Source organism: Lytechinus variegatus, chromosome 10 (assembly GCF_018143015.1).
Source record: "Lytechinus variegatus isolate NC3 chromosome 10, Lvar_3.0, whole genome shotgun sequence".
In the NCBI taxonomy this organism is placed as follows: domain Eukaryota; kingdom Metazoa; phylum Echinodermata; class Echinoidea; order Temnopleuroida; family Toxopneustidae; genus Lytechinus; species Lytechinus variegatus.
In genome coordinates, this window is record NC_054749.1 from 8,943,106 (window position 1) to 8,956,057 (window position 12,952).

Here is a 12,952-nt window from a genome sequence, read left to right on the forward strand (position 1 = left end):
CGTGTTAAATGTAAACATTTCATTTGTATCATAATTTTTAATGGGCCGACCCCCCCCTTCCCCTCACCATATTGTTGGCCCGGCGAATAAAAAGAAATACACCGAGCAAAAAGAGGTAGGAGGGGACAAACAGTATTAGAATAACACTTTTATCGTCAGATCACAACTAATTTGTATTTGTTATCTGTAAAGTTTGCTAACTTTGATTAATAATATACGGGATAATTATGATAAGCGCACATATTCTTAAATCATTTTGCAATTGGCAGTGAAACTACGAGGATCGTGTTTGTGACGGGAAATGATGTCAAGCTTGCTGACGGATATCCGGTTATCAAAGGACCGGCAGATGATGGAGAATTATGCTCTTTTGTTGTTTATGCTCTGAAAGCGGCTGGCCAAGATATTTGTTCTGACGCTTCGGGAACACTGTCAAAATGGAAAAGAGAAGTCAGATTAAATATCAAGAGACGATCCGGTCAGTATTCATTTTTTCATGAATGCGAGGAGATAATTATTCTAAGAATCGTGTAGTGTGTAAAACGTCCACAATTATCAGTTTGCATGTATGCTCAAGACTGGATGTACATAACCAATCTATAAATTAAATTTCACCAGCAAGAAATATTTGAACAATATTGTGTGATTTCCTACATGCAATACATCATCTAAACTGATTCAGGTGAAAAAAGTGCATGAAGGCAAAAATCCAGTGTTTCGTATCATGTCCTAACTCATAAATTCAGAAAGACTGGTGAGTTCCATAGCTTTTAACATTTCATTTCAGTCGAGCCTACGTTCGTCTCTCAAGATCTGCTATTTGAAGCCATTTTGAGTGGCCGTCTAGCCATATCTACCCACCTTGCAAACGCCTCATCAGAGGATATCTCTATTGGTAATATTACCCTGCCTGTCGTAGAGGGTGATACTGTTCCAATAGAGAACAAACCACCGAGATCAGGACTTTCCGCAGCAGTTATTGCCACTATCTGCATTTTGATCATCTTGATTACCATTTTTCTTCTGGGAATCGCTTATTACTACAAATGGTAAATGCCGAGTGATTTATAACTTTTTATTGTTATCAATGTTGCTTAGCTTTATAGCACTAAATGCTTGAGGTCCTTTAGTTTTCGTTGATACTTAAAGCTGCCATAAATGAAGTTTAAAAGCTTGGTATTTTTGAGGTTTTTATTAAGATTTTTATCAGAATTCTGTAGTTAATTTGATTCATTCGTATTCATCTTATAATAAATTGATCGATCGCTTGAATGAATTATTTTATTGACTCTAATTTATTTCTAATTAGGCTCAGGTTGAGGAAGGACCCTTCTTACCACGTTGCAAGGAAATCTGATCTCGAAGAAGGTCAAGAATAGGTGCAATATCCCAGTAAAAACTGGGAATCTTGAACAATTCAAGGAGGTCCGACATGTAGCTCATCATCGTTAAAGGTGAGAGTGTTGATGGGGAAGATGGAGGGCCTCTCCAACCAGTATACAAATAGCGAATAGGCATGAGTGCGATGGTGCGAGATTTCGCATGAGGTGAAAGAAAGTTGCTCTATTCAACGAGGCGTTAGCCGAGTTGAATAGAGCGTTTCTTTCTTTCACCGAATGCGAAATCTCGCACCATTGCACGAATAAGAATATTCGCTATTAGTGTTGTACAACGCCTCGGAATCTACCGAAAATATGAAAAAAAACAAGAGTTTTTCCCTCCAGTAATCTATGAAAAGGGAGCAACATATCAATTTGTTTGCGCTCCTTTTTTGCAGTGCGTAGCGTGTTAAATTATTTCCCTATGGAGAATAATAGAAAATACGCCGTTTTTGAGGGATTTGCTAAGATATCTCCCAAACGCGTCAACAAGGTGATCTATCAAAACAGAATAGAATAGAGCAGATTCTCACCTTGAACATGATATGATTTTCATTTAATTTTAGTCAAATTAAGTTCTGTCACTTTTGAGGTTTTTGGAACCTTTCTTGATGATTTTGGAAATCCATTTGTACATGAGCCAATGGGCAAGTGCGGGAAACGAAACGTTTGGTGCGACTTCACATTGTTGTAAAAAAACATATACGTCACAATAGACCCTATCAAAAAAGACATTTTGCAGAAAATGCTGTAGATTGCCAATACCTAAGAATGATTTTGATTGGATAAAAAAAACCTCTGTCACTTTTCACATTTGCAAAAGCTTTTGCAATAATTGGTCACTATAGTTTGGCGGGTTCAGCCGATGGCATTGTGTGTACACAGTAAACACGCATAGCTAGGCAACGCAGCGCGTGAAGAATTTTGCACGTTTTCATTTATTCGTACAGCGACGACTTGAGTGTATGTTGGATAGGACCGTACCATTTTTGACCGGGGGGTGTGCCAATGAATGCAAGTGATCAAGAAAAGTTACAAAACTGAAGGGAGTGAGAAAACAAGGAAAGTGAGAGGGAAATTTATGAAAACAAGTAATGCGAGTAAAAATGACAAGAAAAGGAGAGAAAGGAGAAGAAGTGAAAACACGCAGCTGAGTGCGCTCACGATATGTAAGTTGAACACCCCTGCACCGCAATGTAGCAGCCCGCCATTATACATGTAGACTGCCTGCACGATGCGAAGACAGCGGCGCGTATTAGTGACTGTGCGTTAAACGTCCCATTTCTATGCCTTATAAAAGGAGCGTTTTTTGTACACAACAAATTGATATGAAATATTGAAAGCAAAAAGCAAAATCCCACAAGCCGGGCCCACAAGCGCACATGATCTTGGACAGCTTTGCGCATTTAGCCAGCGGGCTGTACGCGCATTGTCACCTTATTCAATGAAATCGCATTGTGACGTCACCTCCTAAAGCCGTGCAATGGTACATTTTGGATGGTACGTCTTGTGTGTGCAACGGTACGAATGTGTGACGTTCAGCCTCCCATTTGATCGTGTACAACTAGCTAAGTAGGCGTTGTACAATACACAAGATGGCAAGATTCTTTTCCGTTTTACATCCTCTCTGCATCCGTAAGTGCAGTGGGGCCGAGTCTTTACCTACTTTCATGTGTCTATATCGCAAGGTAATAAACGATCATTAAAATTGTTTTCACAGAGACCGTGTGGCCGTTTCTCTGCGTACCTACCCATACATTAAAAACACAGTTTATTATTTTTGTATAGCGCTGTTAACTGTATGAACTTTACGCAAGTTTAAAGTGTTTAGAATTTTTACCAACTGTGCTTAATTTATTGAAGATTGGGTATTAAAAGTAAGAGTTTGTTGTTAAAGATTTTACCAACTGCTGTAGTACTGTAAATCTCTTCTACTAAACAGCGATGTATAAAATTTTAAACCGCGTTTTTACTGTGCATTGGAAAGCAGAGAGGGGTTTTGGTTTTAACACTCTCAAAGAAATATTGTCGTGAGATAGATGTTGCAGAAATAAATGACCTTTAATTCACATCCGAATCTTAAGATTAGCTCCTGTAGCATATAAATATAAAAAAAGATTAGCTACTGTAAATACACGTAAAGGGATATATTTTCAGTTCTATTTTCGTATGCATGTAGCTGTCAAGAATACAATATAAGTCTGGGTAAACATGAAATACACACATCACAATAGCACATAAGATCATAATAAAGACGGAAAACCTATATAGGTCGAGTAGAATTGCGACATGTATTACACAAAAATAATCATTCCAACTATTACAGCTTTGGTTGTGATAGGACGGTACAATATACATGTTCAGTAATACATCCAATCCTGAGTCAATTACAACCTCATTTATCTTTTGTTTGGGAGAATATGATTCACAGTCATATGAATATTTTCAAAAGACATTTATATTTGAATTACATAATCCAAGATATATTTATTTTTTTACTTAAATTAGGTTATGACTGGTATTTCATATAGATACTCCTTTTATTTTTTATCAATATGTTGCTTTAATACTGAACCTTCATTTGTAAGCTATGCGTTCCAGGAGATTCTCATTTCATCATGTTGTGTTATATTTCTCCTTACTTTGTAATATTCTTGAAAATTTGAAATGAAATGATTTTTTAATCAAATCATATTAGAAACTCACACCCCTTTCATAAACCTATCCTCCAATTAGCCGCCTAAGAGTAATGCGGATAATTCAATAAAAATTGCGTTCATAAAGTCCGAAAATAATCCGCACTATTTTTTTACGAGCGCCCGTCCTAAAAAAGGAGGATAATCGTCATGGAAACCGCACGCACCCACTCCGATGCGGATGCATTGGAAAAGGGTGACCTTGTGACCGCTCCATGGCAATTATCCGCATTACTTCCAAAATGCGTTCATTAAGTCAAAATCTGGTCCCGATGCTGCTATTATGCGGATAATTGCAGCATCAAAATAATGCGGATAACTCTGGTCCTCCTTCGATTTTACGACCAAATTATGCTGCTATTAGCCGCATAATTGGGTTCATGAAAGGGGTACGATTCCATGTATATGAAATATACTATCACGGAATAGAAATTTTATTGAGTTTATAAAACGTACACAACAATATTTGTGATTTTGTAAATTTATAGGAGATTATATACATTATCCACAGCTTTTAACATGGATCTTACATGTAGTACCAGTGAAAAAATATGAAGTCTGACATTTTTTAAAATTATTTTTTGTATAGAATTGTAAATATTATTGATTTGCATTGGATGTTCTAAATACAACGTGGTTTTATCAGGGATCTTACGTTGCAATGTTTGTTATTAGAAAACAAAAGGCCATATAAAACAATTCATACATTACAAAAAATACAACCATAATGAAGCAAAATCACTCACAATTTCAGCGTTGATGGACTTCAACTCATTTACCAGCAAACTGCAATTTTTCTTTTAGTTAATTTCTGCCAGTCAATTTAGTTCTAAAGTGTACCGTTAAACATGAATTGTATATTAGGCAATTGCTTCTAAGTTATTATTAGATTAATACATTGTACCCTTTATACATCCGCTGTGCTACCTCGAAACATAATCATGCAGTTGGGCAATTCCATCATAAAATGTGTACGTCCGACCCCCTATATGTGGGGACTTCATGAAATTTTCTGTCTCTGATTTCTTGTTCTTTTGACAGTCAGTACTGTTCCCAAGGGTCCATGACTTGGTCAGTTTATTAAGTGACTTAAGACTTGAGATAAATGGGGGTCGGCCGTACAAAAAGGTTGATTACTTTATGGAATTGCCCAGTTATGTTCATTACTTAAAGACATCTCAGAGAATGCGTAAATACAGATTAAGCTACCACAAAAAAATTCTATCAACAAATATGTCAATAAATTGTGGGATTCATGAGTTCCACGCACGTTTAAACATGTAGACAAGGATGCATTGATCTATGAATTCCCTTCAATCTGTTAATAGTATCTTTATTTTCTTTTCCTCATCAAGATCCAACAGAGGTATTTCGATATTTATTGAAACTGATGACCAAATATGAAAGTCTAAAAATGAATTTCCCCTTCAAATACTCTGCCCAAGGACGGATTATACAAGAAAATATTTTGAATATGTTGCTGCCGTCCTATTTAATTCGCTTTTTTATGATATAAGAAAATGCACGTCCCTCCATGCATTGAAAGAAATCACTGTAAAATCATTCTAATTCTGACTGTTACACTGGATATCTTGATGTAATGATTCCATGATGCTTGTTGATTCCCTTTGTATGTATATTGTGTTCTGTTTCACTTGATTATATGTTACATACATTTAGTTGCTATAATGTTGAGTTATTTGTTAAACTGCAGGGCGCCTTTGGAAAGCAGGTTTGCATAACTGAACAGGCCTACCCTGCAGAATTAAAAAAAAATAAATGAATAATAAATATATAACTAAATATATTGGCCAATTGGTTTTATACATCCATTGATTACAGACATCTTTTCAGCTATAGCCATGGTTATGGTCGTATGCAGTGGAAGGGGTGAGATGGGGGGAGGGGGTTGCCTTCCCCAGAAATTTTGGAAACCTTTTTCATGATAATTTTCACAAAATTCCTTTAATTTCAACATGATAATGTGCAGTAATTGTGCCCCATGGCAAGCTCAGTTGCTTCGATCCCTCACTTTTGAGTTTCCTCGATTTTTTCTAATTTTTTTACACGTCTTGCCCTCACTCTGGAAAAAAAACAAAATTATGCGTGACTATATGTTTATGATGGTTGTGGACTATGTCAGTTACCTCAAGAAAAATGTACTTATATATTCTCTTTGACTTTTGTGTCAATCCAAAGGAATGTCTTGGACTTGTTACAATATAGAATTATCAAATATTTAGAGTGGCAACTAATCACGTGACATATATATTTGGCAAACATAATATTTGAATAAAAAGTCATTACATTTTTATACGTCAGTAATTTAAGTTATTGTAAGCTGGACAGATGACTGCATGCTTACAACCTAGGATTAAACAACATGGAATATAACTGCAAATTACCTATATAAACCTTGCATTTTTTTTTAATTCAGTGCTAAATTGTATTCTAAGTTTGTTAAATCTTTCGAAATACACCGAATACGAACTGAATGTCAATATTGAAATCACGGCCTGTTTCGTGCACATAGTGTTAGAATCAGTGGTTTTATCTGAATGTGTTATTGATAAATCGTAGAGGAAATTTCACATTTCGTATGGTCTATGGTAAATCGACATCGGGTATGATTCCATTCCATATGATTCCAATTGACTACCATCAGGCTTTCGACGTGAATTGACAGGATTGATTCGTAAATGAGGTCTTCCGCTGATCGTGGATATATTCCTTCCCGTAGGGTCTTCACCAACAAATCCTTGTGGGAGTAAAATGAATGCACATTGAAAAATAGAAGGGGGGAGATAGGGAAGACGATATGATTAAACATGAATGTGTGAGGTGAAAAGAAGGCGGAGCAATTAAACACATGGAAAGAGCAGGAAACTCTTTGCATCTCGTTAGTCATATAATCATAAATGATTGGCACGTGATCTGGAGCCCGTTGCACAACAAGTTGTGTTTAATCGCAACTCTTTCTGGAACAGGCCCTACGCAGGGTAATCCAATTGTCATTTGCAAAAACGAATTTGTACTGTAACAAGGACTTGTAAATAGAATTCCATTAACAAAATATTTCATGTATTCGTACAGATAATGTTTTATGTGTAGAATACAATATATATTTCTAAAAGCATTTAAAAACACTTTACTGACTCCTATGAAAAATAATTATTAAATGCCTTATAACCCATCCACATTTGTAGATGACTATAGTAACGTCTCTCTGTTCTGTTATTATTGTGATTATGTTATGGTTCGGGAGCCCAGCCTTTGAAAGGACATTGTCCTATGCTGGCTCCATCATATATTCACATTGTTTTTCTTGTGCTTTTTTTAATGACCTTTATTTGTTTAAGGTGTATTCTGTCTCCATTTTTATTTGTAAAATGTTTTAATGAGAATTTGAAATAAATGTATTGAATTGATACCATACATGTGTATTCCTTTCTTCTAGGCATAAATATGGAGCAGATTTCAGCATTAGATTCATTAGGTGAAAAAGAAAAGGTGATAGATTTTTTTTCTAGATTTATATAGATGATTGCTCAAGAATAGTTTGTGTACGTTCAGTTGTAACTCGAGACTCATTAGGGAGTTTTCGATTTGCACGTCCACTAGTGGACTGCGACGAAAGTACGTCATAATAGTCTGCTTTGTGTTGATGATATATAAAGTCAGTCGAGCACATGATTGGAAGACACTGAGCATGTGAAAGTCATTCCTGACACGTCAACTTCATGATGACGACCTTGGATTTCGTTCAGATCACGCCCTTTCGAAATGTAGCAAACGAGCAACCATATCCTTGTCCATTGATTGAAGCCACGTCGTCATTTACTCCAGCGGTTCTGTATACCTTGACTATTATGACGCACTTTCGTCGCAGTCCACTAGTCGACGTGCAAATCGAAAACTCGCTATTTATTATCAGGGTTGCTTACCCCGCCCATTTGTGATTTATATTCAAGAATAAGAAATAATTAGTGAAAATTTGAAAAAAAAAATCGTTTCAAAAATAGATTTTGGTCGTGCAACGTGTCCTACAAAAAAAGAAAACCCGAAATCCCACGTTTTTTCTTCAACACAAAATGAATTATGATATTTCGTTATCATCATCATGCAATTCAATTATTTCTTTATATTTTGATACCTAATATAAGACGAATTCTTCACGCTTTTATAAGCAAGACGAGTTTGAAATTTTAATGTCAAAACCAGGTTGCGCAGAAAAAGTTTACATGATTGGTTCGTGATACGACGACCGTGCTTATAAATTCAACGAGTGGGTAATTAGCATTTCTTTTATATACTGTCACTCATCCCTGAAATGAGCATGGATTCAGATTCACACGTAAATCATTACATGCCTCAATACTTAATTGTTTGTAATCTGCCATGCGCGAACGATTTGCTAATATGTTGGTCTCATATTAAGGATGAGATTTCACTCTTGCCATATCAAATTAATAATAACAGCATACTCAATAATTATTGTGAAATATATCTCTGAAAACGGGTCTCCTTTCTTGTGGGTAGCAAGGTCTATTAACAAAAATATAACGTCACCAGGTCCCCCTACATTATCAAAATACCATGGCGCCTTCTCCACTTGTACTCACTTGGTCCTTGTTTCGACTTTCTGTCTTGGTTGTAATATCTTTCCTTCAAAAATTCATTTCGGATAGACCTGTTATGATAAGAAAGAACAAAACTTTCACAAGATAAAAATGTTGACGCAAACTTCGTTTCATCTATTTTTCATATAGAGCATACAAATCAACATAGTACAAAACAATAAATATGAATAGGCAAATGGTAACTTGGAATCCTCGATTTTGATTGGCTGTTGATCATCGTTACAATGTCACCATTAGATGGAAAAGTTACCATAAAATAGCTTTTATACAACGGGATCCAGGTCTATATACCCATTGTCACGTCACTTTTTATGTATATTAATTCGATGAGCGGGACGCTGAACATCATTAGGGTTTTCACAAAAACCAGAAGTATTAGAACCTTTATAGACTTAGGGGTCATTGCATTGGGGATTTTTTGTTCGGCCATCCGGTTTCAAATCAGCACAACCTGTAGACCCAACACTGTTAGACAAGAAGAGAACACTTCTAGGATATGGAAATTGGCCTCCTTTAAAGATGACTGACTACAATCATTTCATGAAGTGAGATTTACAATAGCCCTACTTACACTCTCGCGCAACAAACGAAAAGACAGAGGATCAGAAGTATGAAGATGATCGCTGCTGCGACTGCAGCGCCGATCACGAATGCTGGCACCGTACTTCTTCGATCACCTTCTACGTGAGGTAATGTAATACTGTAGATGTCTGTACCGATAGCGATCTCTATAGCTGATTCCCCTGAAGAAAGGGCACCTAGGAGGAGGCTCTGGGCTACGAAAACTGATTGTTCTGAGAATGAAAGCAATAACACGTATCAGTCATTAGTTCATGAAAAATACCACTCGGAATTAATCATTAGCCACTAGAGAGTATTGTAATCTATGACAGGATTTGGTGTTTTTCTTAATCATTATGGGCTAGTATCATGATTATAAATGCACCCCTCTTTCCATCATCTGAACCGTTCCTAAGCAAGAAATATACCTGGCAGTTGTCTCTTCACTCGTATTTCCATCTTGCTTCTTTTTCTTCGTCTGTTCGATCCGCACAATTCTGGTTCGTTCGGTCGAATGGCGAAAAGAACCACATAGCAATCATCCGATTGGTCTGCCGATATCGGATAACCATCTGCTATCATCATACCCCCATCACTTACGTAATTTCCTTGAGGTCTGTAATTTAAAAAAGAAGTTATCTTTATAAAAGAATCCATTTCGATTTTAAAAGGAGACCTGATATAGAATCTAATATATAATTAGACTGTGTATTCACGTCCGTCAATTTTTATTCAAATTATTTCATTTGATGTAAGCTAGGTAATAAATATCCAGTTCTCATTTGCTGCATTGAAGTTGAAAACTACAAGAATTTTGTCTCAATGTTTGATTCGTTCAGGTTTGTGTCTGATTGTCAGAGTGAATGACCAGAATCGAACTAATAAACTCAACCCATTAATGCTCGTCACATGTCGGTGAAAGCTGCTTTAGACTCATCAGAAAACATGATTTAGAATTTACCTGGGCTTTAACCAATCTATGCCGGGGGGGGGGGGGCTCGGAGCCCCCCGCCCCCCTCAACGAACCGCAAAATATTTTCGCCGCGCGAATTTTTTTTACCACGCCGCTAGCTGACTTTTTACTTTCAAGTCTTGCGCAACTTTTCAGACCAATTTTGCGTCACCCGGGTACGTGGTTCTGAAATTACGCAACATTATGTCAGTGCATGTCACAAAAAATTGCTAAGAAACGTGATTTTGTGTACAAAGTCAATGCAAATTGTGTTTTCAACCAAAAATCGTAAATGTAAGATTATATTTGATTTTGCTGGTCTAAATGTATTTATTTTATGCTTTTTTAAGATCTCAGAAGAGTGCCCAACAAATTTCATTGAAAAAACAATGAAAAACCAAAGGTTAAAAAAACATAGAATTACATAAGAAATTGCAGAAAACAATATAATACATAAGAAAATGATTTGATATCGCAATTTTGTTCTAAGAATACCACAAAGATTTTCTATACCAAAATTAGAACATTTTGAGCTTCATTTAGGGAGTTAGAGGAAAAAGTATGATTTCGCATACTAATTACGCATAAATTAGCATAATTACTTAATAGCGATTCGCATGAAAAAAAATACTATACAATTGTGTAGATTATGTCCCAGGCAACCCGCGTGCCAATTTTCGGCGCGGTCGACGGCAGAAATCTCAAGGGGAAGGGGGCCTCCCAGCCCCCCCCCCGTCCATATGAACTCCCAAATAACCATCTATCAATCTTAGAAAAATTATGATTATGGTAGCTATTATGGAAACTATAGGCTTGAGTGGCAATTATGGCAACCATTGTAATGGCAAAGTTCCTTACGAAATTGAATATACCTGTTCGCGATCGCTTCTCCAGGGCAGCAAGATTCGAACTCGTTGAGGCAATAATCATTGAGCTGGTCACTCGATGCAGTAAGGAGGGAATCTAGAAGCTGGCCACACTACACAGAGTAACAAGATAGAATCGCACATTTAAGTTATATTGCAATATCAAAGTCATACAGCGTGTCTCACACCGGGGTCTCACATAAAATGCTAATGGCACTCCAGATGGGTATTATTAAAAAATTACAACATTACACTGAAACTTTGCGCCTGTGAACTGAAAATCATTTTTTGTAACTGAATAATATTTTATGTAATAAATATGTTTCAATAATAACACAGATAAGAGCGATTTCTTCATTAGGCAGCAGGAAACCTCTCAAATGGTGTTTTGTTTTGGGTAATATGTATAGTCCTGTTAAGCTAAAAAGATGTATCATCTATTCAAATGGTGTTCATTATATCTATGACGAAGGGCTACCAAGACAAGAACATCATTATCAAGGAGACTATTCCAGACCATATTGACAGCCTAGAGTTGAGATGTATTATCTTATCGAAACAATTCGTATTCGAAAATATTGGACAGTTTCTACAAGTGTGCGTTTGACGAGTTACTTAAAATTAACACTAATGTGAGTCAAACAAATTGTATTTCATATGCGCACTTCAAATGTTCTACGAATTTCCCTCAACATCTATAGCATTTTAACCTAACCTCAACACGTTTAACATTTTTACCTAAGCTAATGTTATTTCATTTCGAAAATAAAACATTTTTCTCACAAAAACAATAAATGATAATAGATAAATTTAATTAGCCAGTCGCGCCTGAAATTTGAAGAAGCTTTAAAAAACGATGTATTTATGAACATATACCTGGCTAATATTGGCTCGAAGATGAATCTGCACACCGTTCCGCAATTGCGTTTTGTTATCTAGGTAGAAAAAAAAACAGACCGGATGGAAAGATCGATTTCATCAATTAAACAAATTAAACTGCTCACTAAACAATAGTTCCTATTTTTCAATCACATCTAATAGTTTCCATTTAAATCATGCATACACTTTTAACATCTCTGACAATCAGCAGTTCTTTTCGTTATTCTGAATAGCTGTTACAGCTCATATATGTCGTGATTAAACTGACCTATATACTTGGATATCAATAAGTTGAGGGCTGGCGCTTCAATTAGGTGGGGAAAACACACACATGTAAATATAAAGAGATCCAGATCGCTTCATTCAGTTTTAGAAAAGATGACGCCATCTTTAGACAGTCTAGTCAAACCCTCTATATAAATACCCTGACACCGCCCCTGATTTTGAAGAATCTACGTACATTGGCAGAGGTTTCCCTGAAAATCATCTGTGCATGAACAGGTGCAGGTAGACTCTTCAAGTTCTCCACCGTTTATACATGCTGTACCATTACAGGGACCAGGAGGGGTAGAAGGAGGAGACGGTATGACGCGTCTGAAGGTTGCTATTGCCACATTCGATATCGGGCTTGACTTTCCATCATCATCTATTGCGCGTAGAGCGAAGCTGTACGAGAAGGAATTTAACTCTGTCATATCCGGTACAGTGATGATGAAGGTTTCTACTGAACCTGATGGCTTTGGTGAGGATAAGTTCCCCGCGAGAATACTGGATTGGCTTACTTCAGTTGCGTTGGAGAAATTACCTAGGAGCTGACTGGAAGAGTTACCAACTCTGATATCATAATATGTTGCTAGAATGGAAAAATGACAACATATATATATATATACATATTATTCGGAGCTGATATCCCTGATATCATCCATAACGAATCGTCTGGAAAGGACCACTGACCCCCCATCCCCCCCCCCCAAAAAAA

At 36.5% G+C, this 12,952-nt stretch overlaps 2 protein-coding genes across 2 annotated transcripts in view; one reads left to right on the forward strand and one right to left on the reverse strand.

Annotated features, from left to right (window-relative positions):
* LOC121422759 (calcium-activated chloride channel regulator 1-like) overlaps nucleotides 1–1,545 on the forward strand; it is a 45,023-nt gene extending 43,478 nt beyond the window's left edge. The window contains exons 19-21 of the mRNA XM_041617939.1: nucleotides 270–478; nucleotides 788–1,049; nucleotides 1,310–1,545. Coding sequence (XP_041473873.1) covers nucleotides 270–478; nucleotides 788–1,049; nucleotides 1,310–1,379 — 541 coding nt within the window. The 3' untranslated portion in view covers nucleotides 1,380–1,545. The remainder of the gene's footprint in view (nucleotides 1–269; nucleotides 479–787; nucleotides 1,050–1,309) is intronic.
* A 3,103-nt stretch (nucleotides 1,546–4,648) lies between these two features.
* The window catches only part of LOC121422453 (calcium-activated chloride channel regulator 1-like), a 65,322-nt gene continuing 57,018 nt past the window's right edge, over nucleotides 4,649–12,952 (reverse strand). The window contains exons 15-21 of the mRNA XM_041617515.1: nucleotides 12,434–12,826; nucleotides 11,971–12,029; nucleotides 11,101–11,207; nucleotides 9,705–9,892; nucleotides 9,287–9,509; nucleotides 8,698–8,765; nucleotides 4,649–6,833 (exon numbers count right to left, since the gene is read on the reverse strand). Of these exons, the coding sequence (XP_041473449.1) occupies nucleotides 6,664–6,833; nucleotides 8,698–8,765; nucleotides 9,287–9,509; nucleotides 9,705–9,892; nucleotides 11,101–11,207; nucleotides 11,971–12,029; nucleotides 12,434–12,826 (1,208 nt within the window). The 3' untranslated portion in view covers nucleotides 4,649–6,663. The remainder of the gene's footprint in view (nucleotides 6,834–8,697; nucleotides 8,766–9,286; nucleotides 9,510–9,704; nucleotides 9,893–11,100; nucleotides 11,208–11,970; nucleotides 12,030–12,433; nucleotides 12,827–12,952) is intronic.